Source organism: Oncorhynchus mykiss, chromosome 2, assembly GCF_013265735.2.
Source record: "Oncorhynchus mykiss isolate Arlee chromosome 2, USDA_OmykA_1.1, whole genome shotgun sequence".
NCBI lineage: Eukaryota > Metazoa > Chordata > Actinopteri > Salmoniformes > Salmonidae > Oncorhynchus > Oncorhynchus mykiss.
In genome coordinates, this window is record NC_048566.1 from 11201036 (window position 1) to 11214138 (window position 13103).

At 49.6% G+C, this 13103-nt stretch overlaps 1 protein-coding gene across 1 annotated transcript; it reads left to right on the plus strand.

The window, feature by feature from the left end:
* The first annotated feature begins 1851 nt into the window (after positions 1–1851).
* Positions 1852–10177, plus strand: LOC110512016 (kelch-like protein 38). Its single transcript, XM_036937927.1, has 8 exons — positions 1852–1952; positions 4604–4844; positions 5375–5524; positions 5663–5740; positions 7356–7478; positions 7626–8390; positions 8740–8845; positions 9435–10177. The coding sequence occupies exons 2-8, from the start codon at positions 4605–4607 to the stop codon at positions 9722–9724; spliced, it is 1752 nt and encodes a 583-aa protein (XP_036793822.1). The 5' UTR covers positions 1852–1952; position 4604; the 3' UTR covers positions 9725–10177.
* The last annotated feature ends 2926 nt before the right edge of the window (positions 10178–13103 follow it).

The following is a 13103-nucleotide window of genomic DNA, read 5'->3' on the forward strand; positions in this document are numbered from 1 at the left end:
CTATATAGGGAATAGGGTGCCATTACCATCTCTCTGTCTGGGTTCAAAATGGCACCCTATTCCCTATGGGCCCTGGTCAAAAGTAGTGCACTATATAGGGAATAGGGTGCCATTACCATCTCTCTGTCTGGGTTCAAAATGGTACCCTATTCCCTATGGGCCCTGGTCAAAAGTAGTGCACTATATAGGGAATAGGGTGCCATTACCATCTCTCTGTCTGGGTTCAAAATGGTACCCTATTCCCTATGGGCCCTGGTCAAAAGTAGTGCACTATGTAGGGAATAGGGTGCCATTTGAGACGTAGGCTGTGCCTCTGTGTGTTTACATGGTTGTCAAGGTAACACTACCCAGGTCCCTGTGTCGAGGCCAGCCAGCACCTCACAAACAGCCTCCTCTCCTCTAACTGTCCCAGTACCTGGCAAACAGCCTCCTCTCCTCTAACTGTCCCAGTACCTGGACACAGACTCCTCTCCTGTACCTGTCCCAGTACCTGGCAAACAGCCTCCTCTCCTGTACCTGTCTCAGTACCTGGACACAGACTCCCCTCCTGTACCTGTCTCAGTACCTGGACACAGACTCCCCTCCTGTACCTGTCCCAGTACCTCACAAACAGCCTCCTCTCCTGTACCTGTCCCTGTCCCAGTACCTGGACACAGACTCCTCTCCTGTACCTGTCTCAGTACCTGGCAAACAGCCTCCTTTCCTCTAACTGTCCCAGTACCTGGACACAGACTCCTCTCCTGTACCTGTCCCAGTACCTGGCCACAGGCTCCTCTCCTGTAACTGCCCCAGTATCTGGCCACAGACTCCTCTCCTGTACCTGTCCCAGTACCTGGCCACAGACTCCTCTCCTGTAACTGTCCCAGTATCTGGCCACAGACTCCTCTCCTGTACCTGTCCCAGTACCTGGCCACAGACTCCTCTCCTGTACCTGTCCCAGTACCTGGCCACAGACTCCTCTCCTGTACCTGTCCCAGCACCTGGCCACAGACTCCTCTCCTGTACCTGTCCCAGTACCTGGCCACAGACTCCTCTCCTGTACCTGTCCCAGTACCTGGCCACAGACTCCTCTCCTGTACCTGTCCCAGCACCTGGTCACAGACTCCTCTCCTGTACCTGTCCCAGCACCTGGCCACAGACTCCTCTCCTCTCCTGTCCCAGCACCTGGCCACAGACTCCTCTCCTGAACCTGTCCCAGTACCTGGCAAACAGACTCCTCTCCTCTCCTGTCCCAGCACCTGGCCACAGACTCCTCTCCTGTACCTGTCCCAGCACCTGGCAAACAGCCTCCTCTCCTGTACCTGTCCCAGCACCTGGCCACAGACTCATCTCCTGTACCTGTCCCAGCACCTCGCAAACAGTCTCCTCTCCTGTAACTGTCCAAGTACCTGGCCACAGACTCCTCTCCTGTGACTGTCCCAGATCATCTCTGTTTATCACGGATGTAAACATACAGGAGCATGGGTTGTGTAAGGCAGACAGAAGGAGGAGGAGAGGGGGAGAGAGAGAGAAAGAGAGGGAGAGAGAGAGAGAAAGAGAGGGAGAGAGAGAGAGAGAGAAAGAGAGGGAGAGAGAGAGAAGGGCAGTCACATGCTAGCCTGCTGGGGTGTTGCTAAAGAGTGGGGTCTATATTTAAACAGGAATGTACACAGAGCCAGAGACCTCATGGAAAGAGACCATAACAACAAACACAGAACAGTTTCTCTACAAACAGCCCCTCCTTCACTTATAGAGAACCACCAGTAGGAGAGAGGGGGGGGGGGGGCGAGAGAGAGAGAGAGAGCGAGAGAGAGAGGGGGGGTGAGAGAGAGAGAGAGAGAGAGAGAGAGTGAGAGAGAGAGAGAGAGAGAAGGGGGGGGGCGAGAGAGAGAGAGATGACTGGGTGAATGTTGCTGATAGCAGAGCTGAGTGAAAGGACACCTACCTCAGACGCATTAGAAGACTGAGACAAGGTAAGGAAGGAAGGAAGGTGTGTCGTACTGAAGGTGTAGAGGTTGACCTGCTGAATGTAGCTGACTGTAACATGGATGTTGATCAACATTTACCCATAAATCAGATGAAAAAACAACCAGAGTTATTCTAACATTCTGTTGGCTGTGAATGGTGAACGATCCAGTGTAGTAATCTGACTAGCTGCTGATTGATTAATCAACCTGCTTTCAATGTCTTAGGTTAGGAGCAAACAATAACAAGTTGATATCAAACGTAGTAATCTGTGTTTGAATAATGTACTGTACTGTAACTATTATATCAAGCTAATGATTCTCAGTTAAAACAGTTAATTCATTGATTTGCCGGAGCGCTTGTTGACCTACATTCTGCTATAGGTCAGGTTGAGATTGTTACCATGGATACTTGACACGTTTGCCCGTGTGTAAACAGTCATATAAAACGGATATAAATATTGTTGTCCCGGGCTGTTGAAGGACGAGGACCAAGGTGCAGCGTGGGGAGCGTACATTTTATTTATTTTAAGGAAAATGACACCAAACAAAAACAATAAACACTACAAACACCAACCGTGAAGCTCACAAACAAAGTGCTCTAAACAGACACATGAAAGGATCTCTAAGGTCAGGCCGTGACAGTACCCCCCCCCCCCCCCTCCCCCAAAGGTGCGGTCAGGGCGTGACAGTACCCCGCCCCCAAAGGTGTGGTCAGGGCGTGACAGTACCCCCCCCCCCCCCAAAGGTGTGGTCAGGGCGTGACAGTACCCCCCCCCCAAAGGTGCGGTCAGGGCGTGACAGTACCCCCCCCTCCCCCAAAGGTGCGGTCAGGGCGTGACAGTACCCCCCCCCCCCCCCCCCCAAAGGTGTGGTCAGGGCGTGACAGTACCCCCCCCCCCCCCCCCCAAAGGTGCGGTCAGGGCGTGACAGTACCCCCCCCAAAGGTGAGGTCAGGGCGTGACAGTACCCCCCCCCTCCCCCAAAGGTGCGGTCTCCGGCCGCAAAACCTAAACCTATAGGGGAGGGTCTGGGTGGGCATCTGTCAGAGGCAGCTGTCTATCATTGTCTTTTGATTGGGAATCATACTTTGGCAGCCTGTTTTCCAGCTGAGCTTTGGTCTCATTCCGATACGGACGTAACAATAGCGGTATTGTTGGTCTGTCTTGATCCATGAGACTAAATGGAGAGGGTGTCTGACTCCAGGGTAATCAGACCATCCTAAACAATAAACAATAACAAGTTGTATTGTTGGTCTGTCTTGATCCATGAGACTAAATGGAGAGGGTGTCTGACTCCAGGGTAATCAGACCATCCTAAACAATAACAAGTTGTATTGTTGGTCTGTCTTGATCCATGAGACTAAATGGAGAGGGTGTCTGACTCCAGGGTAATCAGACCATCCTAAACAATAACAAGTTGTATTGTTGGTCTGTCTTGATCCATGAGACTAAATGGAGAGGGTGTCTGACTCCAGGGTAATCAGACCATCCTAAACAATAACAAGTTGTATTGTTGGTCTGTCTTGATCCATGAGACTAAATGGAGAGGGTGTCTGACTCCAGGGTAATCAGACCATCCTAAACAATAACAAGTTGTATTGTTGGTCTGTCTTGATCCATGAGACTAAATGGAGAGGGTGTCTGACTCCAGGATAATCAGACCATCCTAACCGAGTGCTGATAACAGCTCTAGTGAATGTGTTGTGTCCCAATGCTGGTAGAGTCGAGGACGTGGTGCTAGACCCCAAGCTGGGTTATGACAGGACTACTATAATATGTGAATGTTGATCACGAGCCTCACGCTATCTGCATTGGGAGTTCTTCTTGCAGAATCAAAATCAAAATCAAATCAAATCAAATTTTATTTGTCACATACACATGGTTAGCAGATGTTAATGCGAGTGTAGTGAAATGCTTGTGCTTCTAGTTCCGACAATGCAGTAATAACCAACGAGTAATCTAACTAACAATTCCAAAACTACTACCTTATAGACACAAGTGTAAGGGGATAAAGAATATGTACATAAAGATATATGAATGAGTGATGGTACAGAGCGGCATAGGCAAGATACAGTAGATGGTATCGAGTACAGTATATACATATGAGATGAGTATGTAAACAAAGTGGCATAGTTAAAGTGGCTAGTGATACATGTATTACATAAAGATGCAGTAGAGGATATAGAGTACAGTATATACGTATACATATGAGATAAATAATGTAGGGTATGTAAACATTATATTAGGTAGCATTGTTTAAAGTGGCTAGTGATATATTTTACATCATTTCCCATCAATTCCCGTTATTAAAGTGGCTGGAGTTGAGTCAGTGTGTTGTAGCACGCTGAAAAACGGCGTGCTACTGAAGATACACATTTAAAATGCAATTTGAGGTATTTATGATCGTGACGGAGTCGCAGTCGGAGGTGGGAAACACCTAAGCCTTGGATCCTGCAGGAAATATGTGTGTGATGGAGAAAACATTTAAAATGTTAGACCAAGGCTTTCTATTCCTTCATGACACTGGCTTGTCCAAACTATACACACTCACCTCTACAGAGGAACCCCCACCCCCCCCCCCCCCCCCCCCCCCCCCCTTCCTAAAACCAAAATTGAACCCATTTCCTCCCAAATCAAACCATGTCCTGTCTTTTCCAGAATGGACCAATCAAAGCCACACGTAGATGTGTTCCACTACAGGAACGAGGAACAGTCGTCCTACCTCCTGCTGCAGCTGAACCGTCTGAGACAGAACAGGGTCCTTACCGACGTGCTGCTCTGTTCAGATAACACAGAGATCCCCTGCCACCGTAACATCCTGGCCTCCAGCAGTCCTTACTTCACGGCCATGTTCTGTCACCACTTCCGAGAGACGAACCAGGAGAAGGTGGATCTGAAGGTAGGCTTGTTTCACTTTTTTTTAAATAAGCTAAATGTTTTTGTTTTTGTTGTAAAACTAGACTAGTGTCCTGCCTCACTCTACTGAAACAGAAGGCTTTTTTGTAAAGTGCTGTGTGGTTTCTGCCTGTCAACGAAAGGCGCTGTACAAATAAAATATAATCTTTCTCCCTATTATTATTATTGTTATTATTATTGTTATTATTATTGTTATTATTATTGTTATTATTATTGTTATTATTGTTATTGTTGTTATTATTATTATTATTATTATTATTATTATTGGTGTTGTTGTTGTTATTATTATTATTATTATTATTATTGGTGTTGTTATTATTGTTATTGTTATTATTGTTATTATTATTATTGTTATTATTTTTTTAATTTTGTATTGTTATTATTATTGTTGTTGTTATTACTATTATTATTATTGTTGTTGTTATTGTTGTTATTATTACTATTATTATTATTATTATTACTATTATTGTTATTGCTATTGTAGTATTGTTATTATTATTGTTATTGTTGAAGGGGATCACCTCCAGCATCCTGAGTGACATCGTCGACTACGTCTACACAGGGGTCATAACCATCACCATGGAGATAGTACTGCCCCTTATGCAGGCTTCCTCCATGCTCCAGTACACCAGGCTGTTCGAGGCCTGCTCCTCATTCCTGCAGGTGACCACAGATGAATTAGCTTCCTGGCTTTAAACTCTGACACTTTCACATTGATGTTGAAACTTTAATAGGATTAATAATGTGTGTTTTGTCCCTGGGGGAAATACATTGACATTTTTTACATTTAATATATTTCAGGAGCAGCTGAGCCCAGACAACTGCCTCAGCATGATGCGGCTGGCAAAGATACTACACTGCAACAGCCTGAAGGAGAAGGTCAGTAGAATTTATTTCGTTTTAAGTATGTATTGTTGGTTCATTTGGCAGCCTAGGAGCCCTGGTGTAGTTAGTTCATTTGGCAGCCTAGGAGCCCTGGTGTAGTTAGTTCACTGGGAGCCTAGGAGCCCTGGTGTAGTTAGTTCACTGGGAGCCTAGGAGCCCTGGTGTAGTTAGTTCACTGGGAGCCTAGTGGGCCTGGTGTAGTTAGTTCACTGGCAGCCTAGGAGCCCTGGTGTAGTTAGTCCACTTGGCAGCCTAGGGGCCCTGGTGTAGTTAGTTGACTTGGCAGCCTAGGAGCCCTGGTGTAGTTAGTTAATTTGGCAGCCTAGGGGCCCTGGTGTAGTTAGTCCACTTGGCAGCCTAGGAGCCCTGGTGTAGTTAGTTGACTTGGCAGCCTAGGAGCCCTGGTGTAGTTAGTCCACTTGGCAGCCTAGGAGCCCTGGTGTAGTTAGTTGACTTGGCAGCCTAGGAGCCCTGGTGTAGTTAGTTCATTTAGCAGCCTAGGATCCCTGGTGTAGTTAGTCCACTTGGCAGCCTAGGAGCCCTGGTGTAGTTAGTTGACTTGGCAGCCTAGGAGCCCTGGTGTAGTTAGTTCACTGGCAGCCTAGGGGCCCTGGTGTAGTTAGTTTACTGGGAGCCTAGGAGCCCTGGTGTAGTTAGTTCACTGGGAGCCTAGGAGCCCTGGTGTAGTTAGTTCACTGGCAGCCTAGGAGCCCTGGTGTAGTTAGTTCACTGGCAGCCTAGGGGCCCTGGTGTAGTTAGTTTACTGGGAGCCTAGGAGCCCTGGTGTAGTTAGTTCACTGGCAGCCTAGGGGCCCTGGTGTAGTTAGTTTACTGGGAGCCTAGGAGCCCTGGTGTAGTTAGTTCACTGGGAGCCTAGGAGCCCTGGTGTAGTTAGTTCACTGGCAGCCTAGGGGCCCTGGTGTAGTTAGTTTACTGGGAGCCTAGGAGCCCTGGTGTAGTTAGTTCACTGGGAGCCTAGGAGCCCTGGTGTAGTTAGTTCACTGGCAGCCTAGGGGCCCTGGTGTAGTTAGTTTACTGGGAGCCTAGGAGCCCTGGTGTAGTTAGTTCACTGGGAGCCTAGGAGCCCTGGTGTAGTTAGTTCACTGGGAGCCTAGGAGCCCTGGTGTAGTTAGTTCACTGGCAGCCTAGGAGCCCTGGTGTAGTTAGTCCACTTGGCAGCCTAGGGGCCCTGGTGTAGTTAGTTGACTTGGCAGCCTAGGAGCCCTGGTGTAGTTAGTTCATTTGGCAGCCTAGGGGCCCTGGTGTAGTTAGTCCACTTGGCAGCCTAGGAGCCCTGGTGTAGTTAGTTGACTTGGCAGCCTAGGGGCCCTGGTGTAGTTAGTCCACTTGGCAGCCTAGGAGCCCTGGTGTAGTTAGTTCACTGGGAGCCTAGGGGCCCTGGTGTAGTTAGTTGACTTGACAGCCTAGGCGCCCTGGTGTAGTTAGTTGACTTGGCAGCCTAGGAGCCCTGGTGTAGTTAGTTCCCTTGACAGCTTAGGGGCCCTGGTCAAAAGTAGTGTACTAAAAGGAATTAGGGAAAAAGGTACTATTTCGGATTCAGCCCATGTGTATCGTCACTGGCATTCATTCATTCATTGATTGATTCCAGGCCAGGGAGATGGCAGTACAGAGCTTCTCCGACGTCTCTACCTCTGAGGACCTGTGTGAGCTCTCCTTATCTGAGCTGATGGGTTACCTGGAGGATGACTGGCTCTGTGCTGAGGAGGAGCAGGTAAGGTAATACTAAAAATAAACACCCCAATCAACAACAACGGCCACTAAAAGCAGCAGCGCATAATCAACAAAGTTAAAACTATCAATGGATGTTTAAGAACTAAGCGTTGAAATTTAAAAAAATATATATATATATTTTTAACAGGTGTTCGAGACGTTACTGGCGTGGATCCACCACGACCCGTTCTCACGGCGCGGCGCCATCTCCGACCTCTTCAGGAAGGTGCGTCTGCGCTACATCCACCCCACCTACCTGTTCCAGTTCATCGCCAGCGACCCCCTCGTCCAGTCCTCCACCCTGTGCACCGAGGTCATCGAGTCCGTCCGCCGCCTCATGTTCTCCATCACCACTAAGTGTGGGTCGGACCTCAAGCCCCTGTGGGTGACCCCGCGGCGCTTCACCTGCCGGGAGACCCTGGTTCTAGTTGGCGGCCGCAAGAACAACGAACAGACGTCCCGCGAAGCACTCCTGTTCGACGAGAGGACTCAGCGCTGGCAGTGGCTGGCCAAGCTGCCCTTGCGACTCTATAAGGCCTCCTATGTCTGTATCCACAGTATCCTGTATGTCCTGGGAGGCCTCACCATGAACACCAAGCACAGAGTGGTTAGCACCACTGTCTATACGTTGTCTCTGAAGACCAACCAGTGGAGGACGACCGAGCCCATGATCCAGCCGCGCTTCGCCCACCAGTCTGTCTCCTACCTGCACTTTATCTTCGTCCTGGGGGGCCTGGGGCCGGAGAAGCAGGCGTGCGACACGGTGCAAAGGTACAATAGTATGTTCAACCAATGGGAGGCTATGGTTCCCATGCCGACGGCTGTGCTACACCCGGCGGTTGCCGCTAACGATCAAAGAATCTACATGTTCGGGGGAGAGGACGCGATGCAGAACCCTGTCAGGATGATACAGGTAGGCAGAATGTCCTTCTGTTGTGTCCTTCTGTCTGTTGTGTGGTGAACTTGAAGTCTTGAAGTCTTGGGGTTTTGAATTACTGAAGATTTTAAGTCTCTGGGTGTTTAATTACTGAAGATTTGAAGTCTCGGGGTGTTTAATTACTGAAGATTTGAAGTCTCGGGTGTTTAATTACAGAAGATTTGAAGTCTCGGGGTGTTGAATTACTGAAGACTTGAAGTCTTGGGTGTTGAATTACTGAAGACTTGAAGTCTTGGAGTTTGCTGTTAATTCTTGAAACTTTTTTGGGGGGGGACAAATCTGCACAGAAACACTAAACTCTTCTAAACCCATCCTCTTTCTCCAGGTGTATCACATTGGCAGGAATATGTGGTCTACGATGGAGACCAGGACAGTGAAGAACGTTTCTGCACCAGCAGCAGTCATCGATGACAAGATCTACATTATCGGAGGTAGGTGAAGACTGGGTCTGTCGATGACAAGATCTACATTATCGGAGGTAGGTGAAGACTGGGTCTGTCGATGACAAGATCTACATTATCGGAGGTAGGTGAAGACTGGGTCTGTCGATGACAAGATCTACATTATCGGAGGTAGGTGAAGGCTGGGTCTGTCGATGACAAGATCTACATTATCGGAGGTAGGTGAAGGCTGGGTCTGTCGATGACAAGATCTACATTATCGGAGGTAGGTGAAGACTGGGTCTGTCGATGACAAGATCTACATTATCGGAGGTAGGTGAAGACTGGGTCTGTCGATGACAAGATCTACATTATCGGAGGTAGGTGAAGACTGGGTCTGTTGATGACAAGATCTACATTATCGGAGGTAGGTGAAGACTGGGTCTGTTGCTTTAGTCAGGGGGGGAAAAAAGGACAATCTAAAGTTTCAATTAAATACAACTTTATTTGGTCTACTTAGGACTTTGAGATCTTCGATATCTCCTGTGTCTTTTATCAAGACAACTTAATCAGCAGCTCCTTCCCCTAACTGTCCCCTAACTGTCCCCTAACTGTCCCCCCTAATGTCCTTTCTTTACAGGCTACACCAGAAGAATGATCGCGTACGACACCAAAGCCAACCGCTTTACGAAGTGTGAGAACCTGAAGCAGAGGAGGATGCATCACGCCGTGGCGGTGCTCGACGACAAACTGTACGTGACCGGAGGACGCTTCATCAACGGACACGACGTCATAGAGGACTCCGACAGCTTCGAGTGCTACGACCCGAAGACTGACGCGTGGACGACGAAGGGGACGTTGCCGTACAGGCTGTTTGACCACGGTTCTCTGTCCCTGGTGTGTGTCTCCAACAAATCCAAGCCTCCCTGAGTGTGTGTTGTGGATGTGTGTGTCCCCTTCAGATGATACTCTGCCCGACCAAGCAAAAAGACATTAACTGCTCATAGCGTGGAACTGAGAAAAATACCTTTTATCTACCTTGGTGTCACAGTATCTTCATGCAGTTACTGGCTAACATGACCCCCCATTTTCTCCTGAACACTATACAACCGAGGCAGGATACTTGTCCACATGATTAAGAATGTATTTAATGAAGCAAAAAAATTGACATGAACTCATTTTGGACCAAATGAGCAGTTATTGCCTTCTTGCATGGTAGGGCAATACTGTCTATACATATGTTGCTGCTCAGATGTGACTCTGACCAACACAGATGTTGCAAAGAACATCTCTGATGTCATTTCCTGTCCCACACTGTTACGGTGAGTGAATGAGGACCCAAAAGCGAACTAACTTAAACAGAGCTTCTTTAATAACCAAACATAGGTAGGCTCAGATAGACCGGCAGATTCCGACAGGACAGGACAAGGTTACAGCAAACATGACGATAGTCTGGTTCAGGCATGAAACACAACAAACAAGAATCCGACAAGGACAGGAACAAAAACAGAGAGAGATATAGGGACCTAATCAGAGGGAAAAAGGGAACAGGTGGGAAACGGGGTGAATGGGTAGTTAGGAGGAGACAAGGCACAGCTGGGGGAAAGAGGGGGAGAAAAGGTAACCTAACAACGACCAGCAGAGGGAGACAGGGTGAAGGGAAAGGACAGAAACACACAACATGACAATACATGACAGTACCCCCCCACTCACCGAGCGCCTCCTGGCGCACTCGAGGAGGAAACCTGGCGGCAACGGAGGAAATCCTCGATCAGCGCACGGTCCAGCACGTCCCGAGAGGGAACCCAACTCCTCTCCTCAGGACCGTACCCCTCCCAATCAACGAGGTACTGGTGACCACGGCCCCGAGGACGCATGTCCAAAATCCTGCGGACCCTGTAGATGGGTGCGCCCTCGACAAGGATGGGGGGGGGGGGGGGAAGACGAGCGGGGGCGCGAAGAACGGGCTTAATACAGGAGACATGGAAGACCGGGTGGACGCGATGAAGGTATCGCGGAAGAAGAAGTCGAACTGCGACAGGATTAATGACCCGAGAAATACGGAACGGACCAATGAACCGCGGGGTCAACTTGCGAGAAGCCGTCTTAAGGGGAAGGTTCTGAGTGGAGAGCCAAACTCTCTGACCGCGACAATATCTAGGACTCTTAGTTCTACGCTTATTAGCAGCCCTCACAGTCTGCGTCCTATAACGGCAAAGTGCAGACCTGACCCTCTTCCAGGTGCGCTCGCAACGTTGGACAAAAGCCTGAGCGGAGGGGACGCTGGACTCGGCGAACTGAGATGAGAACAGCGGAGGCTGGTACCCGAGGCTACTCTGAAAAGGAGATAGCCCGGTCGCAGACGAAGGAAGCGAGTTGTGGGCGTATTCTGCCCAGGGGAGCTGTTCTGACCAAGACGCAGGGTTGCGAAAAGAAAGACTGCGTAAGATGCGACCAATAGTCTGATTGGCCCGTTCTGCTTGACCGTTAGACTGGGGGTGAAAGCCGGAAGAGAGACTGACGGAAGCCCCAATCAAACGGCAAAACTCCCTCCAAAATTGAGACGTGAATTGCGGACCTCTGTCCGAAACGACGTCTGACGGAAGGCCATGAATTCTGAAAACATTCTCGATGATGATTTGTGCCGTCTCTTTAGCAGAAGGAAGCTTAGCAAGGGGAATGAAATGAGCCGCCTTAGAGAACCTATCGACAACCGTAAGAATAACAGTCTTCCCCGCTGACGAAGGCAGTCCGGTGCCAAAATCTAAGGCGATGTGAGACCACGGTCGAGAGGGAATGGGAAGCGGCCTGAGACGGCCGGCAGGAGGGGAGTTACCGGACTTAGTCTGCGCGCAGACCGAACAAGCAGCCACGAAACGACGCGTGTCACGCTCCCGGGTGGGCCACCAAAAACGCTGGCGAATGGAAGCAAGCGTACCCCGAACGCCAGGGTGGCCGGCTAACTTGGCAGAGTGAGCCCACTGAAGAACGGCCAGACGAGTAGGAACGGGAACGAAAAGAAGGTTCCTAGGACAAGCGCGCGGCGACGGAGTGTGAGTGAGCGCTTGCTTTACCTGCCTCTCAATTCCCCAGACAGTCAACCCGACAACACGCCCCTCAGGGAGAATCCCCTCGGGGTCAGTGGAGGCTACTGAAGAACTGAAGAGACGAGATAAAGCATCAGGCTTGGTGTTCTTAGAGCCCGGACGATAAGAAATCACGAACTCGAAACGAGCGAAAAACAGCGCCCAACGCGCCTGACGCGCATTAAGTCGTTTGGCAGAACGGATGTACTCAAGGTTCCTATGGTCAGTCCAAACGACAAAAGGAACGGTCGCCCCCTCCAACCACTGTCGCCATTCGCCTAGGGCTAACCGGATGGCGAGCAGTTCGCGGTTTCCCACATCATAGTTACGTTCCGACGGCGACAGGCGATGAGAAAAATACGCGCATGGGTGGACCTTGTCGTCAGAGAGGGAGCGCTGAGAAAGAATGGCTCCCACGCCCACCTCTGACGCGTCAACCTCGACAACGAACTGTCTAGAGACGTCAGGTGTAACAAGGATAGGAGCGGATGTAAAACGATTCTTGAGGAGATCAAAAGCTCCCTGGGCGGAAACGGACCACTTAAAGCACGTCTTGACAGAAGTAAGGGCTGTGAGAGGAGCTGCCACCTGACCGAAATTACGGATGAAACGACGATAGAAGTTCGCGAAGCCGAGAAAGCGCTGCAGCTCGACGCGTGACTTAGGGGCGGGCCAATCAATGACAGCTTGGACCTTAGCGGGATCCATCTTAATGCCTTCAGCGGAAATAACAGAACCGAGAAATGTGACGGAGGAGGCATGAAAGTGCACTTCTCAGCCTTCACAAAAAGACAATTCTCTAAAAGGCGCTGGAGGACACGTCGAACGTGCTGAACATGAATCTGGAGTGACGGTGAAAAAATCAGGATATCGTCAAGGTAAACGAAAACAAAGATGTTCAGCATGTCTCTCAGGACATCATTGACTAATGCCTGAAAGACAGCTGGAGCGTTAGCGAGGCCGAAAGGAAGAACCCGGTATTCAAAGTGCCCTAACGGAGTGTTAAACGCCGTCTTCCACTCGTCCCCCTCCCTGATGCGCACGAGATGGTAAGCGTTACGAAGGTCCAACTTAGTGAAAAACCTGGCTCCCTGCAGGATCTCGAAGGAGAGACAGGAGTAGTAGCGCTCACCAGTAGCCCTCCGCTTACTGATGAGCTCTGGCTTTTACTGGACATGAAGTGACAAAATGACCAGCAGAACCGCAATAGAGACAGAGGCGGT